General features: G+C 43.4%; 1 protein-coding gene across 1 annotated transcript in view; it reads left to right on the top strand.

The window, feature by feature from the left end:
• Positions 1 to 24,091, top strand: part of LOC139284949 (calsyntenin-2-like) — a 219,306-nt gene that overhangs the window by 88,311 nt on the left and 106,904 nt on the right. Inside the window, exon 2 of the mRNA XM_070905336.1 lies at positions 10,365 to 10,487. Within this exon, the coding sequence (XP_070761437.1) occupies positions 10,365 to 10,487 (123 nt within the window). The remainder of the gene's footprint in view (positions 1 to 10,364; positions 10,488 to 24,091) is intronic.

Here is a 24,091-nt window from a genome sequence, read left to right on the forward strand (position 1 = left end):
TGCCTTCACCTCCCTCAGAGGGAAAGTAGCTGTCAGTATGTCAGACATGTCCAAAGCATATCCAACTGCCGAGCCCGACTGGCTGCTGCTCCAGTGTTGATGTGTGCGAGAGAGAGAGAGACGGTGCGCATTTTATTCGTGATCGGGCGCATATTCTTCAGGTGTGGTGGAGGTTAAGAGCACCTTTCCTTTTCATGTACATCGCTGCCTTCCAGGCCTGTTCTCACGGTTCCCAGTCAGGGCTTCACGGTCAGGAAATGCAGCGCTTCAAGCTCAACCAAGGGGGAAATAAAATGTGGTGGACAGGTGAAACACAAGGTTTGGGTTTAGAGATTCAGCCCAGCATGATGTAAAAGGTAAACATACACTTCACAGTGCAGAGCCAAGTTATTTAGTGTTGTCCTTGACTGCCTGTTCATTATGCATTATGCTATGTGTATAATAAGTTCAAACACAGTGTAGTTTAAAATGTGGGGCTTAATCTACAACTGCTTGCACCATATAAGTTAGTTACATGGTAGTTAAACTACTGGGAACTCTGTTTACAGGACGTGGGGAGTACTACTGCATATCTGAAGAACCTGTATGATCAGACAGAGCACTTTCTGCAGGTTTTTGTTGAAGCCTACACTTTTAAAAAAGAGCACCTCCCTGCGTTTCTTTAATTGTTGCTAGGCAACCACCGAGTCACCTGTCCTTAGCCTAACAGTCTACTGTAGGTCTATTAAAGCTGGGGTAGGCAGTTTTCTGGAAAAGGCAAGAAGAACCAGAACTCTCTGTTCTACACCCCGCTCATCAGACGCAACCCAAGCTTGACCTTGACTCCAGACAACCGCCAGCGAACCGGCCCAAGAGTTCGTCGGGTCAACCAGTTGCTTTTTACACAGCTATGAAGTTACCTTCGATTGCCATGCCAACTTTTCCTGCTGTATCTCCTCCTGAACGGCCGTGCACGCGCATCTGCATTCGTTGAGGTTAACAGCCAATAGGAACGAAGCCTGAGAACAGAGCCATGAGGAGACCACTTGAATTACAATATACTGAAAGCTTATCATGGATTTTTTTGCCCAATGATACCAAAATAAAGCTGCCTACCCCAGCTTTAATTTAGTCACTGGTTAGTGACTATATCACTGTGGGTAAGTCAGCGAACACAATAGCTAGTTTAGTTTGAAGCTAGCTAGCTACAATGAGCTGCTGGTACGATCAAACTAACGCTGAGGTGGTGCAACAGGCAGCAGGTGTTTAACACTAACAACCGACATCGTCGTCCAAAGTATGAAAAGGTGCATTTAAAGGAGAAAAGCTCTTACTTTGCCAACACATTTCAGCTGTCTCCTCAGGAATGACAACTTTTGACAACCTTTTTTTTTCATTGTATGACTGGCAGATTAACGCAATGAAAATGGTCCTTCACACTAATGTGGTTTAGTCGGCTTTATTTGAGTTTGCTTGAGTGTTTTCAGGTGTGAGACCATATTCATCAACCGCCTGCCTTTATCGCCAAACACCCTCGGTCAGCAAAATGTCTGACTCTATGCGTCCCTGATCTCGGATAGAGGATGTTTGTGTCCTTGTTGTCATTCAGCAGCATTTCATATACAGCACGTGACCTTTGCTACTATTACAACATCTTCTCAAGTCTCTATCATAGGAAATAAGTGGCATTCAGGGAGGAGGACGGATTTTTTTTGTTTTAGTTTTTATTTTTTTGTTGCAGACTCTTTCCTTCCCTCCCGGATGAGGTGAGATGAACCCGTTGTGTGTGTGCACGCGTACGTACATGTTCGCGTGTCCAAAGACAGTCCCAGCAGAGATACTCTCCTCCTCTCATCACACTTCCTTGCCCACTTGCCTTCGATTTTCAGAGTGATATGAGAAAGATGGAGAGAGGCAAAAGGGAATGGACTGCCAGGAGGAATCATGAACACAATAGGAGCACCGGGGACTAAGTGTGTGTGTGGGAGAAAAAGAGCATGTGTCAATGGTATATAGGCATTTAGATGAAAAAGAGCGACAGACCAGACAGAAGTTAGCTTTTGATTGGATGCATGTGAGTGATGAAATGGTACGGAGAAGAGACTGAATGTAAAGGAAAGATCAATAGAAAACAAAAGGAGAAAAGACAGATAAAGTCGACTAAATCTACAACTACAAAAACAGACGGGAGGACAAATTGTTGCCAAGGTCGTGCTGCTGTGGGTGTGAAGTGGAGTGTCTATATGGCGTTGCTTCCTGACATCACACACACACACACATTTCTTTAACCAGATTACCGTGCATAGTGCACCTCGTGTTCCATAAGACGGTGGCCTTCACTTCAAAAGCTCAGCCATTCTAAAAGGATTACACCGCGGAGACTTTTATTTGCTCAATGTGTTTTCAACCCCCTGTTTCACAGCTGGCCTGAGGCGCCACATAAACTGGCCAGAACAAAATTCAGCGGGGATCAAAAAGCCCTGAGAACTTGTCTCATACGCCGACTCCTTGTTCACACACACACACACATTTTAGGCCGTCTGCACATAAGAGACTCTTACTGAGCAGCAAGAGAGAGTAGAAGTGATTAACTTTATTAACATTTTATATTTTGATTTTCTGCATCTTTAGTTCTGTCTCCATATGTATATTTCCAATGCAATAGTGCATAGAAAACTTAGTGCACAACACCAGAAATTAAAAAATAGTAATAGAAACATTTGAAATACTGAAATATTGCAAATGGTTTTTACACTTGACTGAGTTGGTAAAGTTTCTAAACATTCATGTCATGATGCTACTCAATGTGAGATGCCTCCGCTCCCCCAAAAACTAAAGAAAAAAAAGGTCAATGGTGTTGTTTAGTTTTTTAGCTGTGTTTTATTTTTATTTGTCAGGGACCATGTACAAAAAACATTAATCTCACATTAAAGAGATGTGTTGTACCAGGTTTAGTAAATGCAATGCATTTAGTTTTCTTTTTGTTGTAAGTTGACTAACAGAAATATCAACTAGTATTTTAGATATTTCAACATTTTATTTCAACTGACAGGACAAACTGAAAGAATACGGCTGTCACTGCGGGGCAAAGTATTAAAGCCAAATTAGTGTTAAAGTATCTAATCCCATGATAAGTGATATTTGTAATAATGTTAGCTGGTGAATTGTCAAGGTCATCAGGTAACTTGGTCCATACCTTCGTGGTATTCACTGTGTGATGGATTTTCAATAGCTTTTCCACCATCATCCAAGAGACATCTGTTCGATACATATCCACCGTTTTGGATCCATGTGGCTGCTCTGTTAATACTTTGCTGTGTAGGTGTATCTCTTGACATGCTCCCAGTGTGTGTGTGTGTGTGTGTGTGTGTGTGTGTGTGTGTGTGTGTGTGTGTGTGTGTGTGTGTGTGTGTGAAAAGTAGAAAAGCTGTAAATGCCATGTCTCAAATTGCACATACAATAATGGACCTGGATAATGGCTCTCAAATGATGCACAGAGGGAACATTTGTGACTGTGAAGCTATTTGATAAAGAGGGGTCATGATAGCCGGGGGTAATGGCACCAAAAGTGCATTTTCAGCTCCTATACGTCCACTCTTGGTCATTTAGTCGGATGCTTTTAGCTCTTTTTTGTTTTTTGTTTTGCAATGCATAACACTCCTACCTCTCCTCCTCCTACTCCTATCTCTCTCTCTTTGTTTTTCCTCGCTCTTCCCCGGGGGCAGTGGGGGGTAGCGGAGCAGCAGAGTGGCTGTGCAGTCAGCCTTTTCCCTATCTCTGCAGGTTAATAAGTCCCCATATGAAAGTAGAGCAACATATACAGTAACGCTGCTGCTCAGTCGCCGACCACAAGGCAAACTCAGGCTATTTGTATAGTGCCTTTTCCGTTCCCCTCTCTTTCTCCAGCTCCTCTTTGCCCCTTTATTCTCACTCCAGAGGGGGGGGTTTGCTCTTCAGCCAAGGTGGATGGAAAACAAGCTCATGATAAAAGCCTGACCTTTGTCTGGGCTCTATCATTTTGCTGCAGGGACAATGCTGAGGACAGAAATGTCAAAACAAAAATGCCATTGTTCGCTGAGGTGCAAATAAAGCCGGACTTTGATAGATGTGGCAGCGCTTGCCTCCTCTCGGTGTTTTCTCTCAATCTGTGTAGTGCAGAACTATAAATGCACCTTTATGAATTCTTCCGCTTGCCTTCGTCTTTGAGCTGGGAATGTTTGTGTGTTTTTTGTTTACCGCGGTCAGAGCGCTCGCTGGGTGGTTTCGCAGGGTAGCGTCAGCACTTGCTGCTTTGGCTTTGTGAGGCTCAGAATACTGGGTCCTGTTGCAGCTCTGCTCTGCTCTCCAGCCGGCCACTGAACCTCCTCCACCGCCCTGCAGAGTGCCACCACACAACCCCCACACAACCCCCACACACACACACACACCAGGCGCTGGGACCACGGCCAGAATGCACAACCTGTCATGGGCCACAAAAGCAGCACGACTCGTACACACAGACATGCACAGGATTACATACTACCTTTTACACACCTACACATTCACAGACACACACACACACCTAGGGCAATGCAGGGCAGCTTCTGAATTGTGAGGTTATTCCGCTCTCGACAAATCTGAAAAAAAAACAACAACGTGTGATCCTTTTTTATCTCGCCCTGCCCAGGGCTACGAGCAGCTCATAATCTCAAGAAACTAAATCCATAACATAACAGTCACAAAAGGCCAAACAGGGAGCCACAGGTGAATTATTTTCAGGCCAAGTCGTGATTTTCAATTACATCCCAGAGGACATGAGGTGTTTTTTAGATGGTGTGAAGGTGTGGGGTTTAGCTTCCACTGCATGTCCTCCAGACGCTGTTCAGAGATGAGACGACAGCAGAAGGAGCTCTGTATCGAGCACAGCAGAGGTCAGGGTGTCGCTGCCTGAGAGGGACTGTGGAGGGGTGGCCCTCACTGTGACCCAGGTGTTTTGGCAGGAACACAGTTTCCTTTGCTGTGTGCTCTGACTGAGTAATGAACTCGCTTGCATGCAAGAACAAAAAAAGAAAAAAGCCCTTCTCATATTTATTTGCTGAGCTGGGCAGCTGTTGCAGTTTGATCTTCGCTTTGGTTCCCTTGTTGTGTTTAACATTGGAAACACTGGTGTGATGGAAAAATAAGCAGAGATTCACCTCGCATCTGTTTTCAAGATCAAGTTCCACCATTTTGTCCTGGTCATTATTAAAAATATTTGGGTATTCAGCAGTCAGGGAGGGTCTGACGAAAGAAACAATTCATTGCATTAGTTGCATTATAAGAATAGTAGAATCCAGTGTTTTTGGAGCTTGACTTGTGCTAAAGCCTTAAAGTCAGGACATCTCTGCCTCTGCTGCTGCAATTTTTCTGTCTCTTGTCAGTCCTCCAACTCCATAATACTAAATCTCACACCTCAATATCCATGAAGCTGTATAGATAAAGTTTATCCTCACCTCAGCTAATATATTTCATAAACTAGCAGAATAAAAATGCATTGTGAAATCAGTTTTATTAGCTTGCAGACTACGTGTGTTACCCATTAGTCTAACGGATCTCAAGTCAAAATTAATGTTTGGCACCTGAGGATTCGATGTATCCACATGAGAAATCTACTTAGAAGCTTTTATATTTAATAAAGTCCTCTCCCGGGCAGATGGTTCCTGTCAGCTCGCTCTGTGAAGCACGAAGCGCGCTGAGTGCAAAGATTAAAGTTAGCAAAGATCTCCAAGGTTCAAAGAAGACACAGATCACTGCATCGATGGAGTGGTTGAGGGGAAAGACAAAAAGGAAGCCAGAGACACGTCCCTCTGCGTTGGCAGAGAGGGGATGTTCCTCGGTAATTCGCAGTGACCTGTTGATGGACATCTCTGAGCCTCTCCGAGCTGGCGCGAGCTCCCAGCTTACTGTGTAGCTGTAATTGCCTGTTGGTCGCTGTAATGGCTAACTGTCTCTGCTGCGTTTACTTTTCATTATGCTGATGTATTCATCACAGCCCCTTTTGTTGACCTTATCAATCAGAGTTTAATTTCCTACAGAGTTCTTTTTAATTACATCTGTTTCTCTTCCTCCTCTGTCCCCCACAGGCCTGTTCAGATTGCAGCACCCGCCCATTAAGAGGTGGCACCCGCCAGCACAGTTACGGTGGCACACCGCTGCCTGGTCAGAGATTAATCAGCCGTTATAGCGCCTCTTGCATGCTCAGGGCCTGAAGTCAAAACCACGACTCTCGGCTTAATTGGCAGTGAAATGGCGGAGGGAGATAGTCCTGCTGACCGGCAGCCAGCAGTAAAGGGCAGCTGAGCTCCCGCCTTCACCTTTCAGCCGCCACACAACCTGATTATATGAGCCGCTACAGGTTTGATAACTGTATCACTCAACCCCTGTAGTTAAATTGATTTGAAGAAAAAAAAACAATTCAGTGGCCTTTACCTCCACTCATTTGTGAAAAGACAAAATTACAAGTGGTTATTATTGAAACGTATGAGTAATGCATTTTATTAATTTAATTGCTATATTTCTAATATGGAAACGGCAGAGAATTTAGAAAAGCTGAAGGCTTGAGGTGGAATGTTGCTTTTCATTAGAAGAAACAAAGAAAATGGAGTTAAAGGTTAAAATAAAGTTACAGGCTTTCAGACAGATATTATATGAAGTCAAAGTAGATTGTCTAGTCTGCCTTGAAGCCAGTTAACAGAATTCACCCCGCTGCTTTTCCCCCGTGTGACACAGTGGCAAAAGGTCATGGTATTTGAATCCCAGCTCAGGTCTAAATAAGCGAATAACAATCTTGTGTGAGCAGTTTCCTCTGCTTGTTAACACATGAAACTGAAAATAGTGCATGTGATTCCTGCTCTGCCCTTAAGAAATGTGAAAAGCCCTCGCATCTCAGCTAGTCATGTTTAGACAAAAAGCCACAAGGTTTTCAAAAGAAGAAAACAGAGGCTTTTAAAAATTGGGGTCACTTGGAGAGCTGCTGAGTTGTTTGTTTCCTTTTTTCAGGTGTGTGTTTGCTGATTTTTCTTTTAAGCACATCTCCTACAGGAGGCTGACTGAAGCCTGAAGGCTGAAGCGCAGATTAGCGACGCACATTTCAATCAAAATGTCAAAAGGACAAATCTTCTCATTGGCGTGTGTCCTCGGCACACAACGCTTTCTAGCAAAGAGAGCAACTCCGTGAAAATGTGTCTTTCTGACTCCGCCTGCAGAGTGAAACGATGCAGGCAAACTTGGCTGTGCCGGGTGTCATGTTCCCTTCGTATCGATTAGAGGATTAACGGTGTTTAGTTTCCATGGAGGAGTATGTAGCTAATCACTTAGTGTCAAGGCATTAGCGCTCGCAGCCGTGGGTTCGATCGTGGTAAGCGGGTGCAATGTTTCCCCTGAGAATCTGTGGAACTGATGGTCTGTCTCGTTCATTTCTCTACCCCACCCTCCCCTCCACCCCTCTTCAATCTCTGATAGCCTGCATTATTTGCAAGAAGAGAGGAGCATATCCATCCACTTTGTGATAATGACTCATGGGCATGTCTCAAGCTGTCAATACATGGACCCCATTCTATTAAGACAGCGTCAGCGTCGTATTTCTTACAAGGGATTGGATGTGCCGCAGATGTGGGGTGGGAGGGGGGTGGGGTTGACACGTAGGTGGCACCCCATCGAGACACTGTGGCGATTACTGGAGGTGGACGCTCCTTTAATGCCCTCATCACTCCTGGTGAAAAACCATCCCATCCCACACACGCAGAGAAAGTGGCGAGGGTTTGAGACATCATTAACCCGCAGCGCAGCTATAGGCCAGGCCGACTGATGGAGGGCTGTGCTCCATCTTGTGTACTGGTGATACCACAAAGGTCACCAGCGTAGAGATATCATCAGACTAAATTGTGATGCTCTGTTGTCCGCCACAACACTGGTGTTGTGTATCCCACGACAAGAAGAAAGCCTCCATTTTCACTGCGGTATCGTAGCGTTGCAGCTGCATCACGTTGTGTTCTCACAATAGAAAATTTTGGCAACGCTGATAACAGAACATTTAGGTCAGTCTGATGAGCAGCATCAAGGATTTAAAGGTCAGTAGGGCTCCTAAACTGTGAGAGGACTGAATATGAATTTGAGGACAAGCCCCTTCAATTCTCCAGACTCCTCATTAGCTGTCATGTGTTGTGGTCAAATAATGTTCTACCCTGTATTACACATTTATTGGGGTTATGCACTTGTCCCGAGTTGGAGCAGGAGATTAGCTTTTTTCATCTGCTTTCAAATGTCTCACTCTTCATTGTTCTCTTGCGATAACACACTTCCATTGTCCCGCTGAAAGGGTTGAGGATTTTTGTAGAAATTTGGCTGATTAATTCCAGAGCGAGATCTGAGTGAAATACCAGCGTGCTAATTGTTCCGTACCTGTATCAAACGTTCCACAAAATACACTTTTGTCTCTCTTGGCAGTGACAGTGATGACACATAGAAACCCCTTTGAAATTCCAGCACAGCAGCGTCGGCAAGCTACTCGTTCCCAAAATGACATGGTCTGGCATTTAAAGTTGAAATCCCGTATCACTCTACCCCTCACTGTAACTCATGCGTACTTATCACGTCCTCATAGACTGATGCATTCCCATCTCTGTGCCCCTGTAAATGATCTCCTCTGACTGTATCAGGGCCGTTAGCAATGCTTCCTGGCCTGGCACTCGTGAATATGCATCCCTGTAGTGTTAGCACATTTTCCCCAGGTCTCGCAAGCATCTTGTGGTTACTCAGAGTCTTCAAAAACATAATTACACCACTTTGTCTTACTCATAGTATCTTTACAAGCATTTTGATAAAGTTCTGTTGTTGTACTAACTGCCAAACGTCCAGGAAAAAGGACGTGAAAAGAAGAGCAGATTGGCGCTTATGTTTTTTAAAGCATTGGTTCCCAACCTTTGTTATCTGATGTAAAGAGTAAGTGATGACCTTATCATCGACACTACCCATCATCTTCCAAATGTGCTCATTTCAGCTGAATTATTCAAACATTTATCCATTACTTTTGGCTAATTATTACAAATGTTTATCCTCCCAAAGCTAACTATATAAGCCATTAATCCAGTACTTTTCGCTAACTATTTTGTCCTTTCTGCAAGCTTGCTAGTTTTCACACACTCTCAGTAGGAAAAACATGGCCGTGCTGTGTTATAACTGACTGAAGTTGGTGGGAGGTGTGTAATGTGCAGGCAGCCTATTGTAGCTGGTAAGTTTACTGGTTATTGTTACCATAAATATACTTAAGATCAGCATAACACAAACTGGGATGGTTCACTTTTCCTCCTAGACACAAATATGTCAATATATAATTTTAATCAAATCAGAATTTTCTCTATAATCTTTCCACGTATCCCATGGCAACTGCAGTACCCACTGGAGAACAAGCCCCCTTGGTTGGAAATCAGTGTTTCAGAGTAATATAGTAATATATATATATGTGTATATAGTAATATAGCTGTTTATTCATATTTGAAGTGCCATGAAAACAGACACAAATGATGTGTGCAAGTGATGAAAATAAAATTAAATGCAGTTTCACAACAAAGTCTCCTCTGTGTACTCATATTATAAAGCATGCTGTCTGTCTGTATTTGTTTGGAAAGTACACATTTGCAGAGAGGCTTTTACTGACATTCAGTGAATAATTGAAGTGGTCTGCAATGATTGCTTGATTAGCACAACTAGGCTTCCTGTCACTGAATGGACAGTAATTATTGCTTATGTGCTTCATTCCCCCTTGTGTCATTTTCAATCCACCGACTTGGACTTAGAATAGAATTTTTCTGGCTCAGCTAAAAAGCACTAAGACGGACCTGAGGGTTCTAGTTGTTTTCCTAAAACCTTTTTTTTCTTCATCGTCTTTTGACCATACAACGTTAAACAAATGGCAAGTGGGTCGGCACGGTGCCGCACACAACCCAGGGGGTCGTTACTCAATTATGGCCCTTAATCAGGCCCTCAGCTCATGAACTTTGTTTTGACTTGGCCTTGGATGCGGTTTTCTGCTGGCAGCGCAGTGGTGGTCATTGATTAAGCATGGCACTGTGCTTTGAAACCTGCAGGGAATGTTTGAAGGAAGAAAATAACAAAAGAGAGAAAAGAGGTAGCAGGGGAGATTAGCAAAATGAAAATTTCTTGTAGAAACTGAGGCTGGAGGTGCTTTGCCAACAACAGAATAAACAGTGCATGTACTCCTGCTGCAGTACACTGTATTTGTTATGAAGTTAAATTGTTCATCTGTGGACAGTTTTTCAGGTGAAATGAAATTGAAGATGTATATCTCAGCATGCTAAGACACTTCTGTTGCATGTTGTAGTGACACCTCATGCTTTCTGTCTCCACAGTGAATAAACACAAGCCGTGGATCGAGACGTCGTACCACGGGGTGATCACTGAAAACACTGACGTCGTTCTGCTAGATCCTCCTCTGGTGGCCCTGGACAAAGACGCCCCCATCCCTTATGCAGGTATGGTACATTTCAACCGCATGGCTGTCAACTGGAGGATGATCACAGTAAAAGGGCTGAAGGCGGGCTCACTCAGACCAAATGGGGGCAGTCAACGATGACTCAGGTGTTAATCCGCACAGGGAAGCATAGCTGCGGGATATACTTACACTAAGGACATAAACCATATAAAGCTGTCATGTGATATCACTGTGAAGGGGCTTAAATTGGCTTCATGTACTGTAACTGCTGCATCACAGCTTTTTTTCTTAGTGTTAACCGTGCTCTGTGCTGCAACCATTTAATCCAATAATTCCCAGTAAGCACACATCATATACAGGACTCATATTTCATATTTATTTAGAGTGGAAAGTGGCCCAAATAAGCCCCATGGTGGCTGAGGACACTGCAAAAAAAAAAACGAGTCAAACCGGATTAGATTCTTCCCACTTTGTGACCATTCCAGCTCTTCTAAAGGGTGCCAGCTCTTGTGGGAGGACATTAGCTGGAGGCTGTTGGCGAGCCCAGCCAGCCTATCTCCCGCCAGGGTGCTAATGTGGCCAAGGCCCTAGCATGGGGCTGCTGCACGGGGCGGGAGCCCACTCACCAAGGCCCTCGAGCTGGGCTGGCTGGATGGATGGAGAGGGAGTGTGTGTAAGCGTGCATGTGTGTATGCTTACTAAAACACTTTTTCATTGTTTGCAGCTGAGTGTGTATGTGTGCGTGAGCTGTGGCATGGCCTGAGGGGGCTCACGGTAATGGCCACCCAACAGGGAGAAAGAGAGAAAATGATGAGACAGTAGGGAGGGTAGCTGGCTGACCAGCATATGTCCTCTGGCTCTCGATAGACTGACAGCCACACAACGACAAAGTACAAACACATGCACACACACACACACACACGCAGCGGCCAGAGCGTATGGGTATTCCTGGATTTCATAAGTGAGGGTACTGAGAAAGATTTCTCGCTAAATTATTAATAAACCAGAACATTAACATCACCAGTCTGTCTTATAGCACTCTCCCTCTCTTTTCCCTGCTATTTCTATCAGTTCTTATTTCTCTCTTGCCAATCTCATCGCCACTTCCCATATTTTTGTTTGTATCTCACCTCAATCCCTGTGAGCTACACACACACACACACACACACGCACACAAACATACGCACATTGCAGCATTGACGGTGGTGTCAAACCAGGCAGACACAGTTCAGGGCAGAGACAGTTCCACCTTCCACCAAATTGCTGGGGTGGCTGGGTAGTACACAGGTAGCGGTTCAGCCTCATTAATTAGACCATCCAGGTTTTAATTACAGTGCATCCAAGACACAGACAAGAAATGTCTGACTGACTGAGGTTATGCTGCTGAATTAGAAGACCATGAATTTTCCATTTTTCGGTTCCCTGAAAGCACCTCACAGCTCAGTTAAAGTCAATAGGAAAATACCAATAAGCCAGCACAAAAACCCCCAGTGTTTCCCCGCTAGTCTTTTACATCACTCCAAACCTGTCCGGTAATCCTCTCGGACTGCTGAGCAGGGTGCAACAGTCACCGCACTCACTGGTCTGGAACAACAGGAAAGGTGGCACTGCTGTGTCTGAAAGCTGGCTAAGACTGACATCACTGCAGCGCTACAGCAGCAAGCTTCAAAATCACACAGACAGCATGTCAGGAGGAGTGAAAAGCACTGGTATAGATAGGTTCATTCTGTTATGCATGGCTATGTCTGACAAAGTGCAGGCGTCTCGCTCTGAGGAACAAAGAAGATAAAAAAAGGTAGGTGATACAAACAGCTATATGCTACAGATAACAACATCAAGGAAACACACTTCGGTGCACACCTTTAGCTTTAGCTATACCTAAGCCTATTTTTAATTCATGAACTGAGTTACACACTTGTATGAACAAAACTTGTCTGGAGCATAATGCTCCTGTCTATCTGTCACAACACATGAATTACTTTCCTACACGAACTCAGTCAATCGTCAACTTGACTTTTTGTATTCCAGTGACAACTATGCATAGAGTGATGTAGTTGAAACTGATGGAAAAGTGAAAAATACCAGAGTGATGCTTCAACTTGGTAAACCTAGGCCCTTTATATGGTACAGAAAAAGCCCTATGCTGTCAGGTATAAGACGCCCATCCACCAGCCCAACCTCCCCACCCTTGAGGCAGGTTGAATGGTCAAACAGCATCTGAAACCCCTTCCCCCAACACCTTTACGGCGAGGGAACAGGGGGGCTGGGTCCATCATTCTCTGTAACTTTCCGAAACCAAGAAGCCGACAGTCACAGTGATTGCTTTCACTCTAACTTTGAGTTTGGCTGTTTGGAATAGCTATCAGCAGTTTTCCATTTCTGACTTTCCTTTACTTACCATCTCTATACATGAAGGGCGGACTACTTCCTCCTTTGGCATTGGCCAAAAATGCCAATGCCAGAATTTGACCAATATGGACGCAATACCAAGAGATACTGGCCTGGAACATATATGTACTTGCAAGAGCTTTTAATCAAAGTTTGTTGCAAAGTAACAGCACTTGTCTTGATGGAAGCTACAAGAGAGGAGTCATTTGCATCTGCTTAGATATGATTAATGGAATGGCTGCATCACTCAAAGGAGGTTTAATGTTGTGAAGACAGAAATAAAGCTGAGCTGAAGGTGGTAGAGGGGGGCATCTGCAAACCACAAGTAAAGATAAGATCCCCAGTTCCACACGTTGAAGTAAGCAAGCAATGAAAAGACGCATGCTGCTTTGGACAAAAGTAATGCAATGATCAGCATTTCCTAGTCATCTGTGAATTCACATTTGTTCTGTTGTGCTAACTGGAAGTCACTTTGGTTAACAACGATAGCTAAACATTAAAAATGTAAAGTACATTCTGAAATATTCACTTTGCTGCCTTTTCAAGTGGCCCTGTGTACTCTGAACTTTGTAGTAGTGGATAATAAGTGCGACTAGCTCAGTGGTCCATTATGTTATTAGGCTGAAGTGGCTTTTTTAGGAGACTACTACCACTGTGCTGAATAGGCTTCTAAAGTACCGGGGTAGAAAGGTTAATGGGCAAAAATCTGTGCTGAGAGCTGTTACTTGACATAGGTCAGCTGGTTGTCAGTCACTCCTGGTTCTCGAACGCCAGCGTACACAGACACTGTGACACCCCCGCATTGTCTTGAGGGGTGGGGGTTCGCACCACAAGAAATAGCATATTCATGTGTCAATCCTTCACTTTCACTGGTCCCCGGAGCCCTGCAGCTTCTCATCGCTGGCCCACGAACGCGTACGCTGCTCAGTCAACTGGCAGTTTAGACAGGTTCGCAAGACCTCATTGTGCCACACACATACACGTAGAGTCCGCATAAATGATGTGTTTCACCCTTAATGTTGGCTCTGATGTGTCATATGAACTTCGCTTTAACTCAGACTCTGAGGAAGGGAGGACTTACTTTTTATTTCCATCTATGATCTGCAATCATTCACTGCAAATAAGAAGTCAGACTGACAGCAGGAATCAGTCTCATGTGATGTCTGAACAAACAATGTGAATTCTAATTTTACCTGGTTGCCAAATTGTACCTCCACCGTTAAAAAACAAATAAAAACAAATTTTCTCTGACCTTGGCTTTATTCTGAGAATCCAACAGCTTCCCATTTCTCCAGAAACAGCAGGCGATATCATACCGTCATTCAATGCCATAACGCAAGGTAAATAGATATGCGTAAACACACAGGCTGGCTAATGTGCTGTGATTAATTAGCCTCTCGCTGTCAGTCTGATTGGGAAACAGATCTCAAGCTAATTATGAAAAGTATCTCATTAGCACGGTAGCAGGGAGCTCAGTACAGTGTGTAGGTGGAGAAGCATGTGTTTATTAATAATGAGAGGAATAAGAAGGGTTTGTTTGAAAGGTGCAATATGTTGTGTAACTCAGAAATGGGATAAATGTGTGTAAGTGAGATAAATAGTATCATGAGTAGAGAGGATAAAGGTTAGGGCTAAAGTTAATGTCTCTTTTGCCTAATGAGCTTTGTATCTGTACAGCATGCAACAACCTCTATCCTCAGATCCTATGCATGTCTTAAAACATGCACATGTCGACAAGGCAAATCAAACAATTTCAGTCCTAATATGAAAAGACTAAATCCTCAGATACTGGGTCTTTGCAGGTATACTTGAGTCAATTACCTGCTTTAGTTAAGCTCAAGCTTCACTGTATTTGAGCTCAGCGTCCTACAGCTTTATCATTTCCACGAGGAAAAATGTCACACATTATGCACAAAGCCCCATAGTGATCTCATAAATGTGGAGTCTCAAATGAACTCATCTTCTGTCAAACTGCTTAAATGGAAACTTCAAGTCACTTTCATCCGAGTCTCTCGCAATTGAAAAATATAGATGTGAAGTTAAAGAAGAAGCTTTCTGATGAGAGACCCTTTATACCTTTTAAAGCTCATCTCATGAACTGAATGTGAATTTGCAGGGGCCAGGGGGGTGCTTTTAATAAGGCAACAGCTTCTTTTTTTTTTTTCTTTTTTCAACAGGTGCCGTTGTGTCAATTCCCTCAAAAGCTCCTACTTCAAAGCTGTTGCTTAAAACCATGATTAAAAAGTAACAGACTGAAATAATTTTGCGGAGAGATAGTCCTTTCCACAAGGCTTTCAGATGCCTTTTGTCCATCTGTGCTTTCTGTTCAGGCTTTCCTCCATCACATTTTTGAGTCATTTTGCTTGTATTGTGACCTGGAACAAGCCCTCACTTTCTTCCCTGCTTCCTGCGCCATCACACTTTTTTATTATTTTTTTTTTTACATCTTTTCTCAAATAATTTCCACCTGTCAGATTTCATCCAGCTCTGGTGCATTCAGGGTTGGAGTGGCGCCTTTTATCCTCCCCCACGCTGTCCACAGCAGATGCACCATTTTGGCAGCCCTTTCTTTTTTGAAAGAGTTAGATCTAATTATATCTATTTTTTGACTCTGAGTGTATGAAGGGCCAATAAGAAACAGGTGGACAGAACAAAGTTTGTCCAAGACGAGGACTTCACTGCTTACCCAGCAAACTGTAGTCAAGTCAAACTCAAGCTCAGTGTTATTCAGTGATACTGTTATTCATGCAAACTTGTTCCTGCAGATTTTTGAGCTGAAAAGCACAGGCAGCATAATGACTATCTTGCTTCTGGCATTCAGAGTGCCTTAGACTTTGGCTTCAAGACAATGGAGCCATCACTCTGCCATTGTTCACATACTCATTTATTAATGAAGTACTGAAATGCAATCTGCTTCCTCACTGAACCACACAGATGAGGGAAATAGTCTTTGTAATGAGATTTTTTTTTCTGGGCTTTTAGCTTTTTTGTCTTTTGATGAGTTACAGAAGTGGCAGAGGGGGGCACGAGGAGTTAGCCGCGCGACTCACTTCTTTCAAAAGGAAGCGAAAGGGAACACATTTTAGGTTCTCTTGAATTCCATTAAGCAGCATTTCCAGTCAACTACCTCCTCGTCCCACTGAGAAGCAGAGAAGCTTGAGCGATGCGGTTGCTTTCAAACTGAGGCATTCACTGCATTTGAAACCACAAACTGAATTGTGAGGCTTTGTCCTTTTGCGTAGGAACATTTGCTTCTGTTGACTCTGTTCCGCTGAAATTCGGCTATTCAAGGAAGATATTGTGGCTTTGTTGACACTACAAACACGCACGGCGTTAACAGATCTAAGCTTTGTTCTTGCAGCTCTTCCAAGTTTTTCCACTTTAAGCCTTTTCTTAGAGTGTTATGATATAATTAGAATCGTCTGGGAGGGGGTCAAATGAGCCCATTAGTCATTTTCTAGGGACTCACTGCTCCATCCAAGGAGGACAATAAGCAATACTGTAAAAACTGTACCTCTGTTGAGTGCTGCTAAATAATATAATGTTAATATGATAGTGGAATTGATGTTATCATTATATTTCATTAGACATATGACCAATTTCATTATGATCACACACACAAACAAATGACAATTCTACACCCCTTTGTTTCACCACAGCCTGACAAATACGTAAACTTCAAGTAACATGAAAACGTATACGTATCTAGAGAACCGGACCAATTCATGGGAGCTCACATGTAGTGATACTGAAAATGGATTTTCATTATATTCTGAGGTGGCAACTTCTATGTAGTTGTCTCGGTAATAATAACAAACTGCCAGTAAGTCACAATATCAGATATCCTCTGAATTGATCCTGTTCACAGCTATCTGTCTCCCCTGTGGCTGCTGAGCTAAAGGTAACGTCAGCTAATGTTATAGTTTCATAGGTTGGCAAAACAAGCTGCTTCTGAGCCGCTGGTGTCTGGAGATCCCAATTAAGGTGAATAATGCATGAATGTGATGAGCTTAAAAGTATAACTGAAGTATTATTTACTATCCGCCAGCGTTAGCCACTGGTCAGTACTTGACTGTTACATAGCGTGAACGTGCTCTGGTGGTCTTTTTTAACAGCAAAAAAGACACAATCCTAGCTATCCTTTTATATCCAAACAGAGTTTCTGTCTCCAACAAACCATCTGCCTTCGCAATGGCTGGCCGGGGATCAAACGCTATATCTGTTTATCCACAGGAGACACCACTATGTGAATGAATGCAGAATATCATTTTCATGGAAGTGGGACCATTTGATGCTGCTAGAATTATTCCATGAAGTGAGAATCATATCATAGTAAAAGCAGCAGGTATGGTTCATAGTGTTTCACTTCATCTGTCACTGCGTGTTTATGAAAAATACATAGAAGTATCATGTGTGATCAGGAAGTGAGCACAATGTGCAGAGAGCATGTTTCAGGACACACTTTCAGGTGTGTATTTGTGTTTACATTCATATATATGTGTGTATATATTTGCTGTCAGTGTATTTGTTGGTGATTAGTATTCAAGCCTCAAGGCCTCCAATTAAAGTGTCAACAAACTGTCATGAGCGCTCCTCCTGGGAGACAAACATACAAGGAAGAGAACCGAGAGTCTGCTCCGAGTCGTCACAGTCTGATAGAGAGAGGGATGTTGTTTCAAAGACTTCCCACTGAAGTTCAACTCTCGAAGCAGCGCTCCGAGAGAGCTATCCATGTTTTAGCAGTTTGTCAATATCACATTCATCACTTGCCAGTGCATCACCGCTGCGCTTCAAAGGGTTTGACGCCACTTTTGATATACAACTTAAATTTCGAGGTTAATCCTGTCTACCCTTGAATACTTGTGTTTTTCATTGCGCTATCTCTGATCTGCCTCCCAGTCCTATCTCCAAATCATCCCATCTGACTTTCAGTCCTCTTTCTGTCTGTTTTCTGAAGAGGACCTCCCTTTGTCTCTGAAATATGACAGCTTCCTCTCTGCTTCAACCCCCCCCGCCCCCCTTTTTTTCCTCCTGTCATCATTCCATCACCTAGTTTTTCTTTACTTGTTCTTTGGAGGTGGAGAGATTTCCAGCGGACGCACACTTTATCCACAGTATTTGTGAAGGCCAGACTGCAAACAGCAGATTTGACTTGATGACGCAGTAGTGAGGAATATAGGACACACTGCTGTGTAAACAACTTCAGTCGGATCTGTTTAGACCCAAACTCACAAACACACACACGGGCTTTTGATTTTTGTGTCTGAATGTGGAAAAGTCAAAGCATTCAGTTCAGCAACACACAGTCACGTTCCACTCCACTCCTTCATTAACATTGGTCCTAGCTTAATAATCCTTTAGTCTTTCCCTTGCTTCAGATTTTTATTAAATGGACGCAATCTTCTCACGAGGGCAAGAAATTGTCTGTCACACTGAATAAAAAAGCAATGAACTGCAGTTATTAAACATCACCCAAGAGAGCGTGGAGAAATGAACGTGTGAACAAAAGGAAAATCTCCTTTTGATAGAAACATAACAGACAGTCAGAGCTTTAAATGTAATACTAATCCCCCACCCACATCCATGTAGTTAATTCCTGGATGGCCTCGGCCCTCTGGCTCTGTATTTCAGAGCGCAGAGGTTATTAGAACATCATTCCGCCGAACGTCTCGCGGCCTTAATCACCCGACGGCGAGATCAGCAGAAATCGTCCGCTCCCTTCTCCACTATTCTTTCACATCGAATGGATGACACTGATTTTTCAAAGTGAGATGTGGAATTATTGCATTTTTATGCATCCCCCTGTCTGCGCGGAGGAGTTGCGGTGATGCCCACAGTCAGAAGCCCACTTCAGCCTCATCAGGCTCGGCTTCCTATCTCCGCACTGCCGTTTTATCTTCTTTTCTTCACATGTCATCATTTCTAATATCGTTTCCACATGTTCGCTAAATCAAAGACTCAATTAACTGAGAGAAGACTGGGTGGGAGGGAGGGAGGATGGGTGCACCTGGAGGGAAATGATTGCTGAAGAAAGAAAACACTTAAGAAATTATGATAAATTGCAAAAACATCAAGAAACTTCACTTAGGAGGACATGTGATTTAACAATTCCTCAGAACTGGTGACAAGTGGAAAGAAGGCATGTTTGCTTTACAATATGACTTCACATGGAGGAGCTTGTGTGGGTGGAAGTTACGAGGTGTTATAATGAAACACATACCTGACACCACACGTTTGCTCAGTAATTGATGGAGGCCGTCTCGCAAACTTGAAAAAATGGATGCTTTAAATAAACAAAGATTATACAAAAACATGGCAGGAAAACATCAGGGATAATTAATCGCCTCGGATCACTCGAGGCGACAGACAATATCCAGGAGGCTGCGCATCAAGGTTATATACCTGAAAGGAGAATACATTAAAAGCATTAGGTTTATATTGCATGAGTTGGTTTGGTTTTCTGTACCTGATCTCTCTCTCATTGATGCTTCTGGCTGCACACCTTTATAGTCCAACAAGGTTGTGCTCTTCCCTCAGAGAAAACACGACCACTACAACTCCATGGAATATTCATGTTTCTATGGTAGTGACTTCAGACAGTCATGCATGTGCGCTCCCAATCCTTGAAAACAAAGCCATTAGATTTGCGCCCGGCACAGAAAACATGTTTCTCTAAACACGGTAGAGTTTTGAGTGCAGAACAAAATACAGTTATCTGACAGAATGGGAACAACAGGAGCCTCCAGGGGGGGAAATTGCTGGCTCCAACCCCATAGTCATAGAGTTTCTAAAAGGTACAAACAAGATGAGTTGCACGAGTATTGAAGGGTCTGGATGAGATGGGAGTAATTGGGTATAGAGAGAGAAAGAGAGAGATGTGGGAGGGAATGAAATGACAAGACGAAGAGTTGTCCTTTTTTTATTTTTTATTTTATTTTTTTTTTACCTCTTCCAGCTGGTATAGATAGTCTTGTAAGTGGCATGTCGCAGGACCCTGCGGTGAGACGCAAGCAAAATTACTGAAAATTAAGTGTACAAGATTGGCCACCAAAATCCAATCTGCTCCCAGCCTCAGTCATTTTGTAAAGTTGACGATGCCTGGGAACTTGTGACAGTCCAATTAAGTACATTTGCATATCGGGAGGCTTAAGTTATTGTCATCCGCTGGAGCATAAAATAGGGGTGCGACTCAGGAGGAGATAGTGGTGATCTGCACTTGTAGACCACGGAGGAGTAGCCTATGTGTCGGGGGGGGTGGGCTTTCATTAGCTTACATGCAGTATTATTGTACATACTCCCTATTCTCATTCCCCAACTCGCATGTCCTCCTTTATTGTCCACTCATATCTTTCTCTTCTAATGCTTTCATCCCCTGTTCCAGTTAAGGTCTCTTCCCTCCTCTCTACAAGCTTTCTGTCTCTCCCGCCCCCTCAGTCCCCCTCCATCTTCACCTGGCTTCAGTCCTGCCTTTCAGTTTGTTGAAAGATACTATTTAGTAGTTGTTAAAACTTTACCTCCTGGACAAACGGACCGCATGGTCGTGGATCGTAGTTGTAAAATGCTCCATTACGAAGTGGATGGAAAATAAAAGTGGATTTTTTTTTTTCAGCCTCAGACAGTGAATTCCTTCCATTGTGTGGTATGAAATTCCCCTTTTATTCGTCTCACTCTTTTCCTATACTTGCCTGGGGCATGTGTATGGTTTCGGCCTTTTTTCATGGAGGCACAACCAACAGGAGGTACAGCACAAGTAAAGGTATATGTCAGGTAAGAGACAGGAGCATGGCCTTGCAAGGAATGACTGCAGGCCGTACATACAGGCCACATAAGACACTTCTGTCTGTCTCTCTTTGTCTTTGCATCGGCACCAGCCTGCCCTCGCTTCCTACCTTTATGCCCGTGTGTCAGAGCCCAGCCCCAGGCTTTAAATCACATTTCAACAACTCTCTACCTGCATGGCATCTGACTGTGTGAAGTGGTCATTTTGTGATAATGATGAGAATACGTTCCGTTGATATGGATTCCTGAAGTGAGTTGAACTGCTGAAATGCTTAAGACATAATCATGCTGTTGCTCTTTGAAAAGCATGGTACATAGCTTTCAGTGGCAAACCATAGTCTCCTCCGCACTATAAGTTATTTATGTCCACAATGACTCATGGGTTGCTGAAGTTTGCTGCATCAAAGGTGAAGTAGAGTGCAAGGCAATGGGAACACAACTCGTTCCCTTCAGGGGCACTAATGTTATCAATTTTCGGCTTCATCACATGCACATTATTTTATCAGCTATATACAAAGCCGACCTTTTGTCCTCTTGACATATTGTTTTTCTGTGTTCTTGGGTGTCTTAACTTCAAACTCCAAAACTTATTGGAGTTACAAGTCATTAAATGAACATGACTAAGTATCAAAAATGTGCACTTAATCTTTCATTCTAGATATTGTATGCACCTCACGATTTGTCCAATGCCAAGATATTGTGCCAAGCCAGTGTGCCCTTCAGAAATGTGGCGGGAGGGGTGCACATACCACAGTACAACACACGAACTGTAGCCACACTCTGGAGACAGGTGTGGCTCAACCCACTGTCGTTCTGGCTTGTCTTGGTGGAACATGGCATGTGGGGGGGCGAGCCCTGGCATTAAAATGGTTAAATCCCTGCTAAAGAAGACGCCACATAAAATAATAAACGACATATGTAGACTATGTGATTTTACAGCTTTAACTGCTGAAAAAGACAAACATAACTTGACCATCGGTGTCCTAGAGGTGAAGCCAGGACCCATTAAAACCACAGACGACCCAAATCTTTGTCAAAACTTGCCATTTTCAGCGTGTAGGCTGCTAGCTCGGAGGTTGTTGATGTTGTTGTTTCACGTAGCGACACGTAGAAACAGTAACGTGTAGTAAAAACAGTCACAGTAAATCAGCCCAGCAGCTAAAACACCAGTATGCTCACCTTAAACAGCATTACGCACACCATATTTACGATTGTCACATTTAATCACCTTCACTTGAAGCCAAAAGAAAATAACAAGTCTTAGAAAGTTTTCTGACAGTCATGCTGGCACATTTTTCTATGGAATGAGAAATCCTTTCATGTTGTGTAAATAAATGAGATGGACTCTCCAGGCTGAATGGAATTAATTACGTGAAAGTGACTTTTCTTGCTTTCTTGGCAGCAAACTCAGCTGTGAGATATGTGCAATTCATCTCGGATGCAACATCCTTTTCAATGGATAGAATAGCGAGTCCGCACACTCTGTCCTGAGACACTGATTTACGCAAATAGTTCTTGATCTGTTTCAACATTGAAAAGCTGCACTCTCCTGAATGCACAGTTGGGAAATGTTTGCTCAATGCTTTTGGGGAAATAGAGGGTTTGAGGTGCTGTAGTTGTTCTATTTAGAATTATCTCTCTGAGTATCCTCTGCTCTTGGAACAGGTCCTGGGATTCGGGAATACTCTGTCTGTTGCTGTGCCTTTCCAGATCAATATCTTCCAGTTAAGACAGCGCTAAAAGGTATCCCTCTGCAGCCACAGCACTCGCACACCCCTTGCGACGGCTATAGTGCCCTCTATGTAGTGCAGCATGAGTAAGGTTGCGGAGGTCAGGGTGGTGGCTGTAGCACGTCTAACCCTAAATTAACCCTAACTACAATCCTTCCCTAACTATAACCAAGTTCCTCCCTTTCCCTTCCCAACCATATATCAGGTGCCATGCGTAGAAAGCGTGGATTATAAAAACATTGGTCTTGGACATTACACTGAATGCAATCTGGAGTTTTGCAGCATTGTCCAATGTTTACGTTCTTGTCCAGCAGTATTGTACATTTTGTGGATCCATTATTTTGTTGTGATACAATAGTAGTAGTTCTTTATTTCTCACGTGTAAAGGCATTGAGATATTTCTAGCACAGCTACAAATGCGGCGTATTGAAGAAGCTTCCAAAACATCAGTAAACATCAGGTTTCAGGGTCAACACTTCAAAATCAAAGAGCCGAAGCTTCTAACCATTTTACAAAGAGAAATATTTTGTAGCAGAAGCAGACATGTCTGATCTCCACTGTCTGTTGGCATCCAGAATCTGTGCTGAATGATCTGCAGTGTCTCTCCTGTACAGCAGCATATCTCTGTGGTCAGCATAGAGACACATGACATTATTAACCCAGATGTCACTCTTGACTGTCAATACAAGACCAAACCACCCACTCATGTTAGGTCAGGTCCTCAGTGATGACACAGTGATATCTTGGCGAGCTTCAGCTTCTTTAGTTTTATTGAAGGCTGTTTCTGAATTTGTGCCAGAAACATATGAAAGAGAAGCACTCACTTAAAGAGGTGGGGAGTGGGGGGTTGAGGAGGAGGTCACACTCAGGCCAAATTCCCAATAAAGGTTTTTTCGTGTTCCATGAACTGAATGTAATTTACACCTTGATGCCACAACAGTGGGCACACCGGATAAGCACAAGACGCTGTCGGTGTCCGTGTATGCGTTGTGTCCCGTCCATGTCTGCGATGACAGGCCTTTTGCGCCGCTTCAGATGTGGCATTTGGGAACAGCTATAAACACTTTTGCCTTTAGACGTGGTCGAGGACACATTGTACAATCTAGTTCATTTTAAGTTTACTGAACCTTTTAAGTTCAGCAAAAAGAGCAAAGAATCAGAAACACACTGTGCTCTCTCTTTTCCAAAGAGATACCTCCTCTCAGCTCCACCAGTTATTTCACAAACAAGGCTGCACAGCCTGTGTTACCCAGAAACCCCTTCTCTGTGTCACTATGCAAAACCAAGTTGGAGCCTTAATCAGACTTGTTTATAGGGGTGGCCGGCTCTTGATAAGTAATCGTCAAGTGTCTGAGGATTTTATCTTGTGCATTTAATCACAGGCTTGGGCTTTACAGCCCAGATCCTCCTCTACCTCTCAGCTATCCCCAAATAAAAAAGAAGGCTCATTTCAAGGGGCGCCTTGTGGCTTATCAGAGGTGATATTCTGTCTTCACTTCCCCTCAGGCCTGTAAACTGAATGCATTAGTAATGAATCACTCTGCAACCGTACCCAAGTGGACAACAATTTGTGTCCATCTCTATCTGCTAACTCTGTCTCTTCCACCACCCTTATGTGAGACCTTAGGGACAGCTGGAAGAGACCAACTCACAGCTGAAAACAGGGGGGAACCAGCTCATGCATTATTGTCAGTGAGGATGAGAGCCAACCTAATACCATATGTGTGTCAGACATGCAACATAACCC

The sequence above is a fragment of the Enoplosus armatus genome, chromosome 5, assembly GCF_043641665.1.
Source record: "Enoplosus armatus isolate fEnoArm2 chromosome 5, fEnoArm2.hap1, whole genome shotgun sequence".
NCBI classification, from domain to species: Eukaryota; Metazoa; Chordata; class Actinopteri; order Centrarchiformes; family Enoplosidae; genus Enoplosus; species Enoplosus armatus.